The sequence below is a fragment of the Poecilia mexicana genome, unplaced genomic scaffold, assembly GCF_051168715.1.
Source record: "Poecilia mexicana isolate PSO_F unplaced genomic scaffold, ASM5116871v1 scaffold_19, whole genome shotgun sequence".
NCBI lineage: Eukaryota > Metazoa > Chordata > Actinopteri > Cyprinodontiformes > Poeciliidae > Poecilia > Poecilia mexicana.
In genome coordinates this window covers 23260466-23274747 of record NW_028263388.1, presented here as the reverse complement: position 1 = coordinate 23274747, position 14282 = coordinate 23260466, and the positions used below count along the sequence as shown (strand labels likewise).

The following is a 14282-nucleotide window of genomic DNA, read 5'->3' as shown; positions in this document are numbered from 1 at the left end:
CTTTTTCCTAAGAGACCAGAATCAGTAGTAGTAGATAAACAACTGAACCTTGACAGCCCTGCAGAATCTAGAGAGGGTGCCTGAGAAAGTACAGAGCACTGAAGCATGAGAGACTCCTCATATCCTCTTTGTGAACTTTTTGAAAGTTAACATGAAATGCACAACAACCAGACTACTGTACAGGTTTCTGGGTTAAGCTGTTAAAAGATAGTGTTCTTCATATTACCAACTTATTGTACATGTGTTTTTCAATTGTATATTTTCATATATTTCTGTTTTATTATGTTTCTCACTTCTCTGCCTTTTGTTCTATGCAACGAATTAACAATAAAATGTATTTTAAATGAATAAAAACAAAAAGAAAATGTATAAAATGAAATGGAAATTGAGTGTGATAATGGTTTCACTTTGCTGTTGTTTAGTTGGTCTGCAAGAAATTTCCACCCTTCATTGTGACAGAAAATTCACCTGAACAAAACCTCAAATCAGGGTTGCAACAAACGTTTTGAGGCACAACAAATCAACAATTTTCATATATGACGATCTGCTCTTTATCATTCACTCTGGGATCTGCTAATTGGTTGATCTGGAGCTAACTATTGTTAGCAATTAAATATGATCATTCTCTCAGTTTTATGTTTTTTTATTAAAGGAATATGCTGACAAGTAGAAATTTTATAGCTCTATGTGTGCCACTGATTTAATGAGATGGAAACCATCACAATTGTAACTTGTTTATTCCTTTCAATGTCTGGTTTTACAGAGGAGTTTGGCTAGTATCCTTAAAAACTTGCCAGAAGTTATTTATTGTCACTTTTGAAAGCAGTCTGTTCATCTGTAATGATGTGGGTATCAATAAAAATGAGAATTTACAGCCCCAACAACATAAAATTTTGTATTTATGTTTATTTATGTTTAGGAGGATTTTAAACGTAGTAAATCTGTTAATGCGACGTATGAATGGGGGTGGGGACAGAAAATTTTATTGTTTGAGATTTGACAGATTGATGGGGCATTGACCAATAGGGTTCAAGAGCGAGTCCCCACCAGCCAATCAGAAGTCAGAGCTGCGTCTAAGTTTGGCATAATTAAATCCACTCCAGCGTGGTTGCGGTGGAAGTGTTTTGAGTTTGCCATTAAAGCCAGAACACTGGAGGGGGAAGACAACCACGTCTACTTTCGCAACTTTCAAGGCCGTCAAAAACACACCTCGGCCCGAAAAACACATAATGAAACAGGCCTCTAAATGAGCTCTGAAGACGGAGGAGTTGACGTGAGAGTGACTTTTTTTGAAGCTGGAGCTGCTTCCTCGTTCGACAGAGGGGTGAAACATCTCAACATCCTCACAAAGAAACTTTGCTTTGCTAGGCTGCTAACTCGAAAACGACCAAGTCAACAACAACAAAAAAAGTATCACTAGCGACGGCGCTTGCACAATAAAACGTTTATATGTCGAGCTGAGTGACGTTAACTTCTTTAATTCACTGTGAAAGTGTTATGTGTGCGGTTCAGGGGAGAAGTTTGTAACGGTTTCGAGTAATCATCATCATCACTACAGGAGGAAGAGCTGCAGTGGGTAACTTTAGCCAAGCTACGAGCAGCAGCCCAACTCATACATCTGAAGCTGGGCTGCCAGTTTTTAGGTGATTAGTTCAAGCTGGTTCCCGCAGACATGTCCAGCCGAAGTGGAGCTGGACATCCCCGGCCTGGCTCTCTGGGTCCGCAGCCCCTCAAGGCGACTGTTCCCTTCAGGCTGGCCAGCAAACCGCGACCGAACCGGAGGGATGGGAAGTCAGGTATGGACTCAAAACACCTGTTAAGCTCTGACTGGAAACAGAAACTTATATAACATATCAGTCAAGGATGACGAGGATTTTTTACACAACTTTTACTCCGGAAAGATGTCATATTTATCCCCCCAAAACTATTTTTAATAGGAAAGTTACTCCAGACAATTAATGCTTTAAATGCAAAATATTTTTGACTTATTTAGCTGTAATCTGGACATGATCTGTAATTCTAGATCAGAGCCATCTTTGCTCTCTGCACAGCTGAATAAAACTCGTGAAGAGTTGCAAATGTTTTGACAAAGGGCGACTTATAATTTGAATAAATGTCTACTGGGGGAAATATGTTACACTTTTTAAACAACCACCATTTTATATCTATTTTTACGCTTTAAAGTGCAGAAAAGTCAAGAAAGTTGATATTTGTGGAAAATATTGATCTAAAAACTATTGCTAGTACTTTATCATTCTATTGTGGAAATGCACTGATAATCTGTTTTTTTTACTTGTTTATTATTAGCTGAAGTTGTTTATTGCACACCACTGTTAACGAAACACCCTGTGTGGTAACACCGCATAGGAAGAAATAAGATTATACCAATAATCAAACACTAATGGGCTTTTAATTTAGGCTTTAAATGTTGCATTAAATGTTAGGTAAACAAATAGGAAGTGAGTAACATATACTGATTTTTCTATTTGCAAAATAAAGTTTTAATTTGTTTTCTGATCTGGAGAAGTTTCGTTCTCCTCCAAAAGGGCAGGAGTAGCTTAAAGGTTACTGCAGTTTCACAAACCCTTTTCCTGTCTTATTGAATGTATTCATGAGGTGGTTTAAAAAAGTTATTGGTTTTTAACCTAGTAGCACTATATCTAGATACGACCACCAGAATAACTAGTTACACCAAACTAGCTTTTAAAAAACTGCTCTTATTTTAAACGGGAAAGCAATATTTGTACATAGCACGTTAGTTATTACAGTCTTAAACATTGATTTATGCTTTTGTATGCATGAATTTAAAATAAGAGCTGTTATGCGTTTTCTTTATAGTGTAACATTATGAATGTAACAAACTGATATTTGCTGGGTAATTAGTCAGCCTGTGTAACTTCAATGGGTGCGGTTCGTTCAGTTTTCACACCATGACTGTCTGGGTTTATCATCTGTTTCTAGGCAGTGAAGTTTAGTAGCTTTTTACAGCAACAGGTAGGGCAGGGGCAGTGCTGTAAAACCATGTGCAACATCCATATAAATATTGGCGATGTTTCTGTGAAAAGTTCTGATGTCCTTATTGAACACCGGTCGTTTTAAGATTTGATGAGGAAATTGAGATGCAGATTTTCATAGAAGGAACTTAAATATTTATCTTTTCATTGTCTAGAATTATTCCAAAATATTCAGATTCCCTTACAAAACCGGATGTTTAAACAAAAACATGAATTTCTGATGTAAAATGTCCAACTTGCTTGCCTTTTTAAAAAAATACATTCCGTTTTTCTGGAACGTTTGTAGCTGGAAAGCCCAGGCTGCACCAGCTGAGCTCGGGGATGAGACGGACGATGTCACTGGACGCCATCATCGGGCCGTACCTGCAGGGACACTGGCCGAAAGAACCCGAAGTCCATTGCGGTCCGTCCTGCAAGGACAAATCAACCCAGGTGTGCTCTAAATGGAGATAAGTGTGAGAGTTAATCAGCAATAAATCGACTGGTTGCATAGTAAATTAACATTAATGTGATCATTTCCATTCGTTAAAGAGAAGCTTCCCTTTAATGTCAATGGAAATCCTCCATTTTGAAACTCAATAAATCTTACTGGATGATAAATCGTCCCAGAAGTTATTGCGATAAACGATAATATTGTTGTTTTTGAGATCATTTTCAATTAATATAATGGTAATGACGCATTCTCAAAGATTAATAAACTTTAAAATCTAGAGAACATTTAACTCTGGAACTGGAAGTCATTTTGAATATCCAAGAGAAACAACAAATATAATCTCTGTAAACAAAATTATCCTTCAAAAAAGGGCTGTTTGAGACCAAAGCACCCGAATGAAAACTTCTCATCCAGTTTCTGAGAGAAAATAAAAAAAAAAAAAAATTATGCAAATGGAAATTATTGATCTTGTTTTAATTTATAATGCGATTCATTTATTTATTGCTACATTTGACACTCAGTAAGAAGTAGCTAGTTTGCACTTCTTGTCACTTTTGCCTGAATTATTATTTTTGGTTATCGAGACATAATGATCCATTTTAATTATTGTTGTTTTGTTTGTTCATTTTGTACATTTAAAATATTTTCCAGTTCCAGTGTTGAATGTTCTGTAGAAATGTACATTTGAGAGGTTATACCTGCGTCAATATGTTTTTATTTCTAGTTGAAAATGGTCTCAGAATGACAATATTATCATTTACCGCAACAACTTCTGCAGCATTTGATATTGTAGGAGTTTAAAAGTGAGTCAGAGGAATAAGTTTGTCACAACTTTGAGTTTATTTTGTTAAAGCTCTGCATGGATTTTCAGTTTAGTTTAGTTTAAATGGACAGATAGGTTTGAGTCATGGTGTCTATTTATTTCCCTGCAGTTTTCTGCAAAGATAGAAGTGAGACGGTGAGCAGAAGGAGGGGGGGAGAGCGAGAGCGAGAGAGGGGGAGGCAGTGTCCGGTGCTTGCACAGCTATTACATAGTGTGAACCACAGCCATGAGAACAGTGACTGAAGTCAGCTGATGAGGCTGTTCTGGCTGCACCCATCCTCTCTGCTCTGTGTGCAGGCTCTCGCCACTGCTCTTCGGTTGCCCACATCCTCCACTCGCTCTGTTTTTCAGTTTCTCCTGCTCTTTTGCTCTTCTAAGTGTGAAGAGCAGTCTGTGGGTGTTAACTGTTTAAAATATCAAGTCAAGAACAAGATAAAACCACCTTATCTGTGTGATCTAGACCAGAGGTTTTGATGTAATGTGAGGTTTATTCTTGTCGCTGTTTTTTGACCAGACTCGGTTGATGTGATGATCTGAGTTAAAAATTCACATTGAAAACCTTTTTTTTTTTTTTTTTTTTAATCTGTAGACTCCGGAGTCATGGGTGGAGAAGTCCAGGAGCAGGCGAGCTAGCACCAGCGGCAGCCACAGACGCTCGGCATCGTGGGGCAGCACTGAGCATCTTCGAGAAGTCAGTCTCTGCTTTTATTCCTCAGCAGGTTTATAACTCTGGATTCAAGTGGCCAGGCTCATTAAAAAAACACTTTTCTGAGCAGTGATCTCATCTGCTGCTCGGAAACTTCCTGTTTTCTCACCTACATGCACATAAAAGTCTGGTTTCAGCATATTTCATCTGTTATTTGCAGATGATTTTTATTTTTTTTAATATGCATGACTAAAGCTATCAATGCCGATGTATGCACAAATGTAATTGGCTGTAACCTGTGTTATTTTGCAGATTGTCAAACTGAAACAACAACTGCAGCAGGGCAGCAAACCTGTAGCCTCTGGGGTGCATGACAAAGATCGTCAGTGTTGCTATCCTCATGGGAGCTGCAGCCTAGGAGCAACTCAGGTACTTTACCATCATCATCAAACAAACACAGCGGCCCTTTGAGGCTGCACAGTCTTCTACTACGACTGTCTGCTGTGTCCAATTTTCAAATTTATACATCGAGTGTGCAACTATTTACAGGAAGTGACTGAATTAAAGCACTGAAGCAACAGGAAGATCACTACATCACATGTGCTTCTTCTTCTTAGGAAGAAAGGCATAGTTCTGCTTTTGAGCACAGCTGGTCATTTTGTAGTGTTTGGTAATTGCACACTTGATTTGGTTTTTGAGGCTTGTGGTCACAATTGTTTAAAATAAAATCAGTTCGTAGTTTATACTGGCTCTTTTAGAGTAACAAAGGCAGTCAGTCTAGGCTCATTTCATGGTTTATTGTTGTGGGAAAGACCCAAAAATCCATCACGTCACACTTTCATAACAACAATTGGTAAATTAAACCATAGCTTTTACTTCCTGATGCAACAGAAGTGTTGTTTCTTTCAATTCTGTCTGCTAATAATGGTTTAAAACCCACAAGGAAACATCGATATGAGCTGAGTTATCAACAAATCGTATCAAAACCGAGAGGAAACAAGCTAGCATTAGCCTAGCATCTCAGCAAACTCCTGCCTGTGCAAAGATCCTTAGCAGAGTTGGATGCTTGTTTACTGAAGAGTTTTTCTAGCCAAGTCAGTTAATCCGTTAGAAAAATTAAGCAACAACTTGTTTTGTTTTTAGGGGAAGTGTAATTGGAACATAACAGCTTTCTTAAACCCAGTTCTCTGGGTTTTTACCTTTCAGAGTATATTGCAAAGTTTTGCAATGTCCAGCAACACCCATTGCAAATCCGTTTTTCTGTTTTTTTTCTCACATCTTTTGAGTTTACTGTGACCAAGCACTCGATAATGAGAAGCTGTGATTGTGGAACCAAAGAGGCATGGCTTAGAAATCCAGTCATTGCTCAATAAAATGTCACATTCATTCTGCAGCGCCTTCTCACCCCTTCCATTGTAATCTGTATTTTTTTTGAGTGCAGATCATTAAATTTTATTTACACTGAAGAAATTAGCTTAATTGCATGAAAAGCTATTAAGCTAATCATTGTTTCAAGCAAAATTTCTGATAAAATTGAACAATTTCCTACAGTTTAGCATTAGATATTGGATATATGCTTTGAGTTTTTCTTTTTCTGGACTTTTGACCTTATTGGATTTGGACATTTTAGTGTGAACCATTCATTTTCTTTTCTTGAAAGATGAAAGAATGAATTTTTTCGACACTGGGAAAATGACGTGCATTCAAAACCACCACTAGCAACATTAGCTGGTGTTCTGGATGCTTCAGTCGTTTACAATGTTGTGAAGGAATTTTGTCCCATTCTTCTTTACAACTCGGCTACATTTCAGCAGAAAGACATGGGTTCATTGTCCTGGTGATGATCCAGTTCTGGCCCAACTTCTGTGTACAGAAGGTACACAGAAGTTGTAAGTATTTTTATAATTTCTAGATATGAGTAGAAGTTAAAATACTCTCATCTCATATATTTATATGTTTAAATTTTTAAACAATGCTACAGTACACTCTTTTCTCTATTTTTTTTTGTTTCTAATCCCTTTTTATAGCGGTTTATTCTTCTAGAATATAAGTTATTACGGCTGTGTAATTTTATCAATTCTATGATATTTATTGATTTTTTTCCTCAAAGTATCGATTTTTCATCTGCGAGTATCGATACATGAAATCCTTCTTTGAGTTTTTATGTAAAATCCACTTGAATTAAATGACAGCTATCACACATGACATTTTTACATTTTTACCCAATTGCACATATACATTAAAAATGACATTTACTGAAACGACCGGTTACAGTTAATTAAATAATTAAATAAAACTAATAAATTACATTATAATATATTGAGTAAGACAAAAAAGGTTCATTTTCTGCATATCCAAATACACAAAGCCAAATGTATAACAAAATGACATTTATTACACCAGTATTACACCATCAGTTCAGTTAATTCAATCCAAGTCTCTGGTACAGTAACAAAATGTCACCAAAATCACTAAAATCTTTCAGAAAATCTTTGAAAATGATTTAATCGTATCGTTTGCTGAATATCGTGATATATATCGTACCGTGAGCAGAATATCGCTTATCGTATTGTATCATGTGATTAGTGTATTGCTACAGCACTATAAGTTACAGCCAAAATTATACAAAAAATGATATGTCTTTACAGTACACTGCAAAAACACAAAATCTTACCAAGCATTTTTGGTCTTTGTTTTATTTATTTATTTTTTGATCGTTTGGGTCTGAATGAGTGTTGATCTGCTCTTAAACATTAATTACTTTATAGTAGTAGATTGATAGTAGTAGAAACAATTTTATGTATTTAATTGCACTTCAAAAAACACAAATCCTTTTTTGATCTAGTTTCTAGTGCAAATATTTTAGTAAACTATAAACAAAACAAAACTAACTTACTCACAAGTCACAGTTTAGTGAGATACAGGTTATTTAGCCTTTAAATAGGTAAATGCTTAATATTTATGAAAAACTACTGGTGGAGGAGGGGGCGGAGCTAAGATACTAAGGGGCGGAGCCAATAGGCTAGGGGGCGGAGCCACGTCTGCAGACCAGTTCCTTTAAATCGAGACTAAGAAGCCACCTGTGTAGAGTCAAAACTTGACAATTGTTGGCTGTGTTTTATAACTGTGTTTTTTTTGTATGCTTTTTTTATGATGTAACGCATTTGAACTGCCTTGTTGCTGAAATGTGTTTTGCAAATAAACTTGATTGATTGATTAATCTATATCAAATAGCTGAACTGGTCATTTATGTGGTTGTTGAGCTGAAGTCAGGAGCTGCCTTTAAAGTGAACTAAAAGTTAAGTGGATTTGTGTTTGTGTCCTCAGACCCAGCCGGTTCCCATCCCCCTCTCCCCTCTGTCTACTCTGGTTCCCCGCCTGCGCTGCAGCGTGGAGGGCCTCAACCAGGAGCTGGAGGGCATGTTCATCAGCCAGTCTCCTCCCCCACAGCACAGGGTAGGTGTCTCTCATGTCTCCTGTCCTCAGAAAATCACAGTGATGCCCGACTTATTTTGTTCTCCTTCTCGTCAGCTGCTTGAAGTTCCAGACGGTCACCGCGCTCCGGTGCCTCTGCACAGCTGCAGCAGCGGTTCGCAGAGCGACCGCGCCACCACACCCCTCTCATCCTCCTCTAACTGCTCCTCCCCCTGCGCTTCGCCTCCATCTAATGCTCTAGATGCTCCCCTGCACCTAGAGGCTCACCAAGGCTAGTTTATATCGTTTATTATGCAAAATAAATCCACATTTTGGATGTTTTTATACTTGCATTTGGCTTTTAAAATCAACCCAAGCACTTAAAAACAAGTTAATGTTTTTTTTGGTGTCTGGAAAACGAGCCGTTTCAAAAACCTTAGCTCTCATTCAACGGTTATCTGGTTTTTACTGCTGTATGAGCTGTAGAATGGCTGCTGGAAAAGAAAAGTGCTTTGTTGTTGATTTGTCATCCAGAAAATACTCCCTGTACTCATGTTTGTTGTGCAGTAGGCTCCACTTCTGCTTTTCAAAGATGTACAGTTGTGTAATTTGCAGCCATTTTCATATGCGAGTGTAAATGTGGCCAGAAGCTGTTTGTTTGGATTTAAAGTGACGGAGCCCTAAAACGGCTCATTCACTGATCGGACTAAATTCTCATTTTCCAAGAATGATTTTGACCAAAACATATGATGAAACTGTTTTGTATAAACTCATCCTAACCTGTGAAAGGAAGAGTAATGAGTCTCCTTTAATGAAGTAGCAAACAAATGTGTCATTTGCATTTTTTCCTTTTGCTTCAGGCTCAGTAGAGAAGTGTCCGCTGTCTCCAGTCTCCTCCCACAGTGAGGCCGAGCTCAACCAGCCGCCACAAATCTCCTCCTCTCCAGGACTCAACAAAAGCTTCTGCTTCCAGCGAGAACCTCCAGAGGGCTGCGAGAAGGTCCGAGTCTGGGAGGAGATCAGGTACCGTTCTGCAGATAATCTGAGTTTAGGCAGCATCATAATATAAAGTTCAGTGGAAATTTAGGTATTCTAAGGACAAAAATGACAATAATTCATACAATTAACAAAAAATAACAAAATAAGACAAAAGAGATTTTTTTCAAATTAGTTTCTTTCAATAAAAAACTTAAAAACTGCAGGTGTGTGTCTGGTGAATTTTTGGCTTAAAGATGTTTGTTTTTCATTCAGTGGGTAGAAAATCCAGAAAGTTTACTCAAATAAAAGTAAAATGTAAAAATACTCCTAAAGGTAAATAAAAAAAAAGTTACTCAAGTAAATGTAATAATCTATTGGTTATTGTGATGATTAATCATCTTTAAAAAAAGCGCATTCTGTAGATTTTTCATTTAAGCTTAAAAATACAATAAAACATGCAAATAACAAATAAATCTTCTTTTTAAATAGGAAAATAAACATTATTTTGCCTGAAATGTTATATATATAAAGCGATTGATATGAATATTTGTGCATAAAAAAACAACTGAATGTTTACATGAAATGAACAAACTTTCCAAATGCCAGCAGGATTGTTATTTGATGCTTTAACAGAAACGGTTTAGGATTCAGATGAGTCCGACACATCAATCTTTTCTGATGAGCAGCGTAAAATTAGATTATTTTTTTAGTTATTTATTTGTGTAGATAAACTGAAAAAAATATTTATTCCTGCTCAGCCTGGGAGAATATCTGGTTTCATTTCCACTTTTCATGATGGGTGGAAATTGTTTTGCATTATTGACTGAAAATGAGCTGAACTGTTGAAACTTATTAGGCGTAAAATCACTAATAGGAAGTGAAGCTGCGTCTTTATTCCTGTTTGTCTTGGTTTTAGTCTCTCACTCCCTCTGACTCATGAGTTAAACTAACAGCTTCTGGTTTACAGTGACGATAGTTAGCTCCTTTTTCAGGCACATTGCACATATATTGGTAATCTGAACATTCATGAATCTAAACCAGAATTATAAAAGTTTTAGGTTTTTCATTGTAGTTTAGTTTTCATTGTAATTCTGTTTATTTGTTAAATATTGTTTAGTTTTCAGTAGTTATAGTGATGGTTTTAGTTTTTTCATACGTTGGTTTAGTTTTGAGTGCAAAATTCAATAATCTCAAAGTATGTTATCGTGATTGGGTAACAAATACTCAACAGAAAATACTATTTTCAAAAAATGTATTGATTTATTGCTAAGCAATCAAGCAAGTTTGGGTAGAGAATCCAAAAATTGTCCTCAAGTAAGAGCAGCACTACTACATTTACTTTTACTCCAAGTAAAAGTAAAAATATCCATCCAAGAAATTACTAAAGTAAAAGAGTATTTGGTAAAAAGTTTATTCAAGTACCGAATAAACTTTCCAATCAGATTATTAATCATTTAATGTTTAAAAATGATATAGTAATGAGTGGAAATGTTGATATTTTAAGGACACAGATAACAGTAATTCACATAATTAGCAACAAAATAACAAAATCAGGCAAAATGAATGTTTCCAAATCAGTTTCTTTCAATAAAAAACATAAACTTTCACATAAACAGCGGCTGTGTGTTTTTGTCTGGTTAAAACATGTTTGTTTTTCATTCAGTGGGAAGAAAATCCAGAAATTTTATTGAAGTAAGAGAAGAAATACTTTATAATAAGATTACTCAAGTAAATGTATCTGAGTAAATGTAACTAGTTACTTCCCAACTCTGGTGTTTTCTCACAACTTTTGCTGTCGTCATTTTGCCACCAGGAGGAAAATGTCGCGCCGTAATTTACTAAACGTAAACTAAAATGAATTTCACATCAGTTTGAAGGTTAATGAATGTGATATGACATGATATTGCTATAATTTCAGTTAAATCTTTTAGTTAATGATGATGACCTCGATCCAACCCCAAGTCCTGCTCTCTCCTGCAGTATCCCACACCACCACAAGGAGGCCCCGGTCTCCTCCTGCCCTGACCCCAACAAGGTGAACTTCACGCCCCACGGCGGCTCGGCCTTCTGCCCCGTCAGCCTGCTGAAGCCCCTGTTCCCCTCCATGGACCTGCTGATCCGCAGCCTCACAGTCTCTCCCGTCGGGAACTGCTCCGGCCAGGGAACGCCGTCCGCCGGGAACCGCGGCGCCTCCCCGGATCCGGCTGCCGCCTCCGCCGTGCTGGGAGACGCTTCGGGAGAGGCACTCGCCTTCTGATTGCAGCTGCAGCTCTTTTCTGTGAAAATGATGATGCAAATGTTTACCTGGACCAGGACAGGTGTGTTTGAACTGCTCTTCTTCTTTAGATATAAAATAATCTGATTTATGAATAACTCTGGAGGAGGGCAGATAAATGATGTGGTAGTGTAAAACACCCCTGGTGAAATTTTAGGTGTTTTTCCTGATAAATCAACTCTTTCCACCTTTTATTGTGACGACTTCTCTTAGTCCAATGCACTTTCAGTTAAATTTAACTCTAATTTTAATCCAAATTCATTCATTTTGTTTGTAAATCTACATTTAAGCCCCAAATTATTATTATTTCCTGACATATTTGAATTTAAATCTCACCTTAAACCAAAATATTATTTCTGAAGATAAAACTGTAAAATGAGCTGTATTTATTTACATTTTCATTAAAAATTGTGTTGCAAATTACTTATATCCTTCTCAGTAATCGGTTTGAGAGTCTTGGCTCCATCTGGCTGAGCTTCACAAACATTCAAATTACATCCACATCCCAGTAAAATTAAAATAATATAATAATTTGATGCAATAATTTTGTGCTTAACTGTATGTTTGGACTTCTAATTTTTATTTTCTAGCATAAATCCTGAAGGTTTTGCATAAAAATTCATGAAAGTTGTCAGAAATTTATCCACCATTATCAAAAAAATTAAACCAAACCCACAGGATAATGATGCCACCACCATGTCTTGATTCCCTTCTTCTTATTCTAGATATATGGATAATAGAATATATCGTCTGATACAGAATCAGTGCTGCTGTTGCCTTCCTGACAGGTTCATGTTTTGCTTTATTCTTGGTTTGGCTTTATTGTTTTTGGATAACTTTCTCCTGGTGAAATGCTATGGAAAATAATGCTGAGGAATTTTATTTGTAGCCTTCTTATGACTGGTACCTTTAAACAATGAGCTAATAGATTCACTAGAAAGATGGTAGAAAATCTGAATGCAATCAAAACAAGAGGTCATTGCTGCTTTTTTTCCCCAAAAATATTTTCTCTTTAACGGATCAGTTCAGAATATGTCGCTCTAAAAGTGGAAAGTTTTGGTTACTTATCAGGATTTCCTTTAAAAAACGACATTTTACCAGGGGTATGAACACTTCTGAGCTCCGTCGAAACCCAAAGGAAAGACTTTATAAGCTACAATTTCCTTCCAGGAACTCAAAACATTTAAATTTGGGTCAATCAGTTTTATTTTCCAAAGAAATTTATGGCCAAAAAAACAACATGAAACAGAGCTTTGACTTTACTGACTTCACTTCCTGCCTAGATCCTCCTCTTTTTTTACGTTTGTCCAAAATATCAGGAGTCTAGGTCTTCTGAGAACACTCACCTATTATTAAAATGAGTTTTCTTCCTTTTTGTAGGTATTCAAAGATATTTATGTGTAACTGGATGTTGCTAGTGCATGACAAATCAGCTGGTAATCTTTGCTTGACTCAAGAGAAGACAATGAAATCACTTATTTTGTTTTATTATACTTGGCCGTAGGGAAATTTCCGTTTGTTGGAGTTGGGTAGCATTTACACCCAAGAGCTTCAGCTTCCTGCTTTAAGGTAGTTTGTTGTTTTTGTAGAAATATGTATGAGTTAGTAGTTAAAGATGTTGTTTTTCGATGTTGGTGTATCAAGAGCACACCAGGTAGGTGTGTTTTTGACGCCATGTTGATAGTTTTGAGGTTTCACGGCCTAGTTGACTACCTAACCAGTTTTAGTGGTATAGATGCGTCGCCTTTCATGTTTGCTTTGATATGTTTTCGTTCTGCCAAGCTGACAAGTCGATCAACTAGTTTTATTTCCGGTAGACATGTTTGCACAGATTGAACTGCTACCTTTGAGTTGCAATTCTATGTTTTTTTTTGTTGTTTTTTTTTACATTCATTCTTTTTGTACTTCATTGTAAATCTTAAGAGTAGTAAAGTGTATTTTGTACGTCTTTATCAGTTACCTGCAGCATAAGCTAAAAGGAAAAAAAAATCTCCTGTTATTTCTAGTTTTGTTGATGTTCGTTTGTGGCAGGTTTTTCATCATCGGGTGGAGTTTTATGCACTTCCAGGAGAGGATGTTTGTTTTTTTCCCCACTTTTTACACATTTCTGGGTAAAGTGTCTGACAGATTTATGTGTGTGTGAGTGTGTGAGCATGGTGATGGAGACTTGATTGATCTTTTGACTAACTTGTAGTTTTTTTTATTATTATTATTAAAAATACAGAATAGAGTTGTTGTTTCCCGTTTGATACAAAATGCTTCCTTTCTGTTTGGATGTTGGGAATTTGCTGTTTCTCAGGTTCTGTGTTCTGTCCACATAAACATAGTGTGACGATAAACTCTGGTTTCTGTCATTTCTCCACTTAGCTCAAATTTTTTACCACATCTGTCAAAAAAAAAGCAACCTAGAATCAAGCAAATAAAGTAGCCCATTTTTTTTCATTTTTAATTTTTCAAAATGGATATTTATTGTTGATCCAAAAGTTAAGAGGGATTAGGGATGTTGTAAATGAAATACTCCGCCCTTTACTTTAATAGCCAGGGTTCTCGTCCCCGGCTGGGATTGGCTGGCAGCAGAGGAGGGTGTTCAGCAGCGCTGCGTGCCTCCAGGCCTGCAGAAAGTAAAAGGCGGAGTAAATTTCTGCCAAAATTTTCAGAAGTTTAGTGATTTATCTCAGAAATTTTCTAGAAAAAAACTT

General features: G+C 36.7%; 1 protein-coding gene across 1 annotated transcript; it reads left to right on the top strand.

Moving 5' to 3' along the window:
- Positions 1-1101: 1101 nt before the first annotated feature.
- LOC106925975 (glucocorticoid-induced transcript 1 protein-like) lies at positions 1102-13922 on the top strand. Its single transcript, XM_015000573.2, has 8 exons — positions 1102-1796; positions 3301-3446; positions 4860-4961; positions 5229-5345; positions 8244-8372; positions 8448-8622; positions 9191-9353; positions 11289-13922. The coding sequence occupies exons 1-8, from the start codon at positions 1673-1675 to the stop codon at positions 11563-11565; spliced, it is 1233 nt and encodes a 410-aa protein (XP_014856059.2). The 5' UTR covers positions 1102-1672; the 3' UTR covers positions 11566-13922.
- The last annotated feature ends 360 nt before the right edge of the window (positions 13923-14282 follow it).

Bases quoted from the DNA above. Each gene is read 5' to 3' on its own strand.
- LOC106925975 (XM_015000573.2), top strand. From the start codon at position 1,673: ATGTCCAGCCGAAGTGGAGCTGGACATCCCCGGCCTGGCTCTCTGGGT. The intron at 3,447-4,859 runs GTGTGCTCTAAA...TTTAATCTGTAG, and splicing joins GCAAGGACAAATCAACCCAG to ACTCCGGAGTCATGGGTGGA. The intron at 9,354-11,288 runs GTACCGTTCTGC...TCTCTCCTGCAG, and splicing joins CGAGTCTGGGAGGAGATCAG to TATCCCACACCACCACAAGG.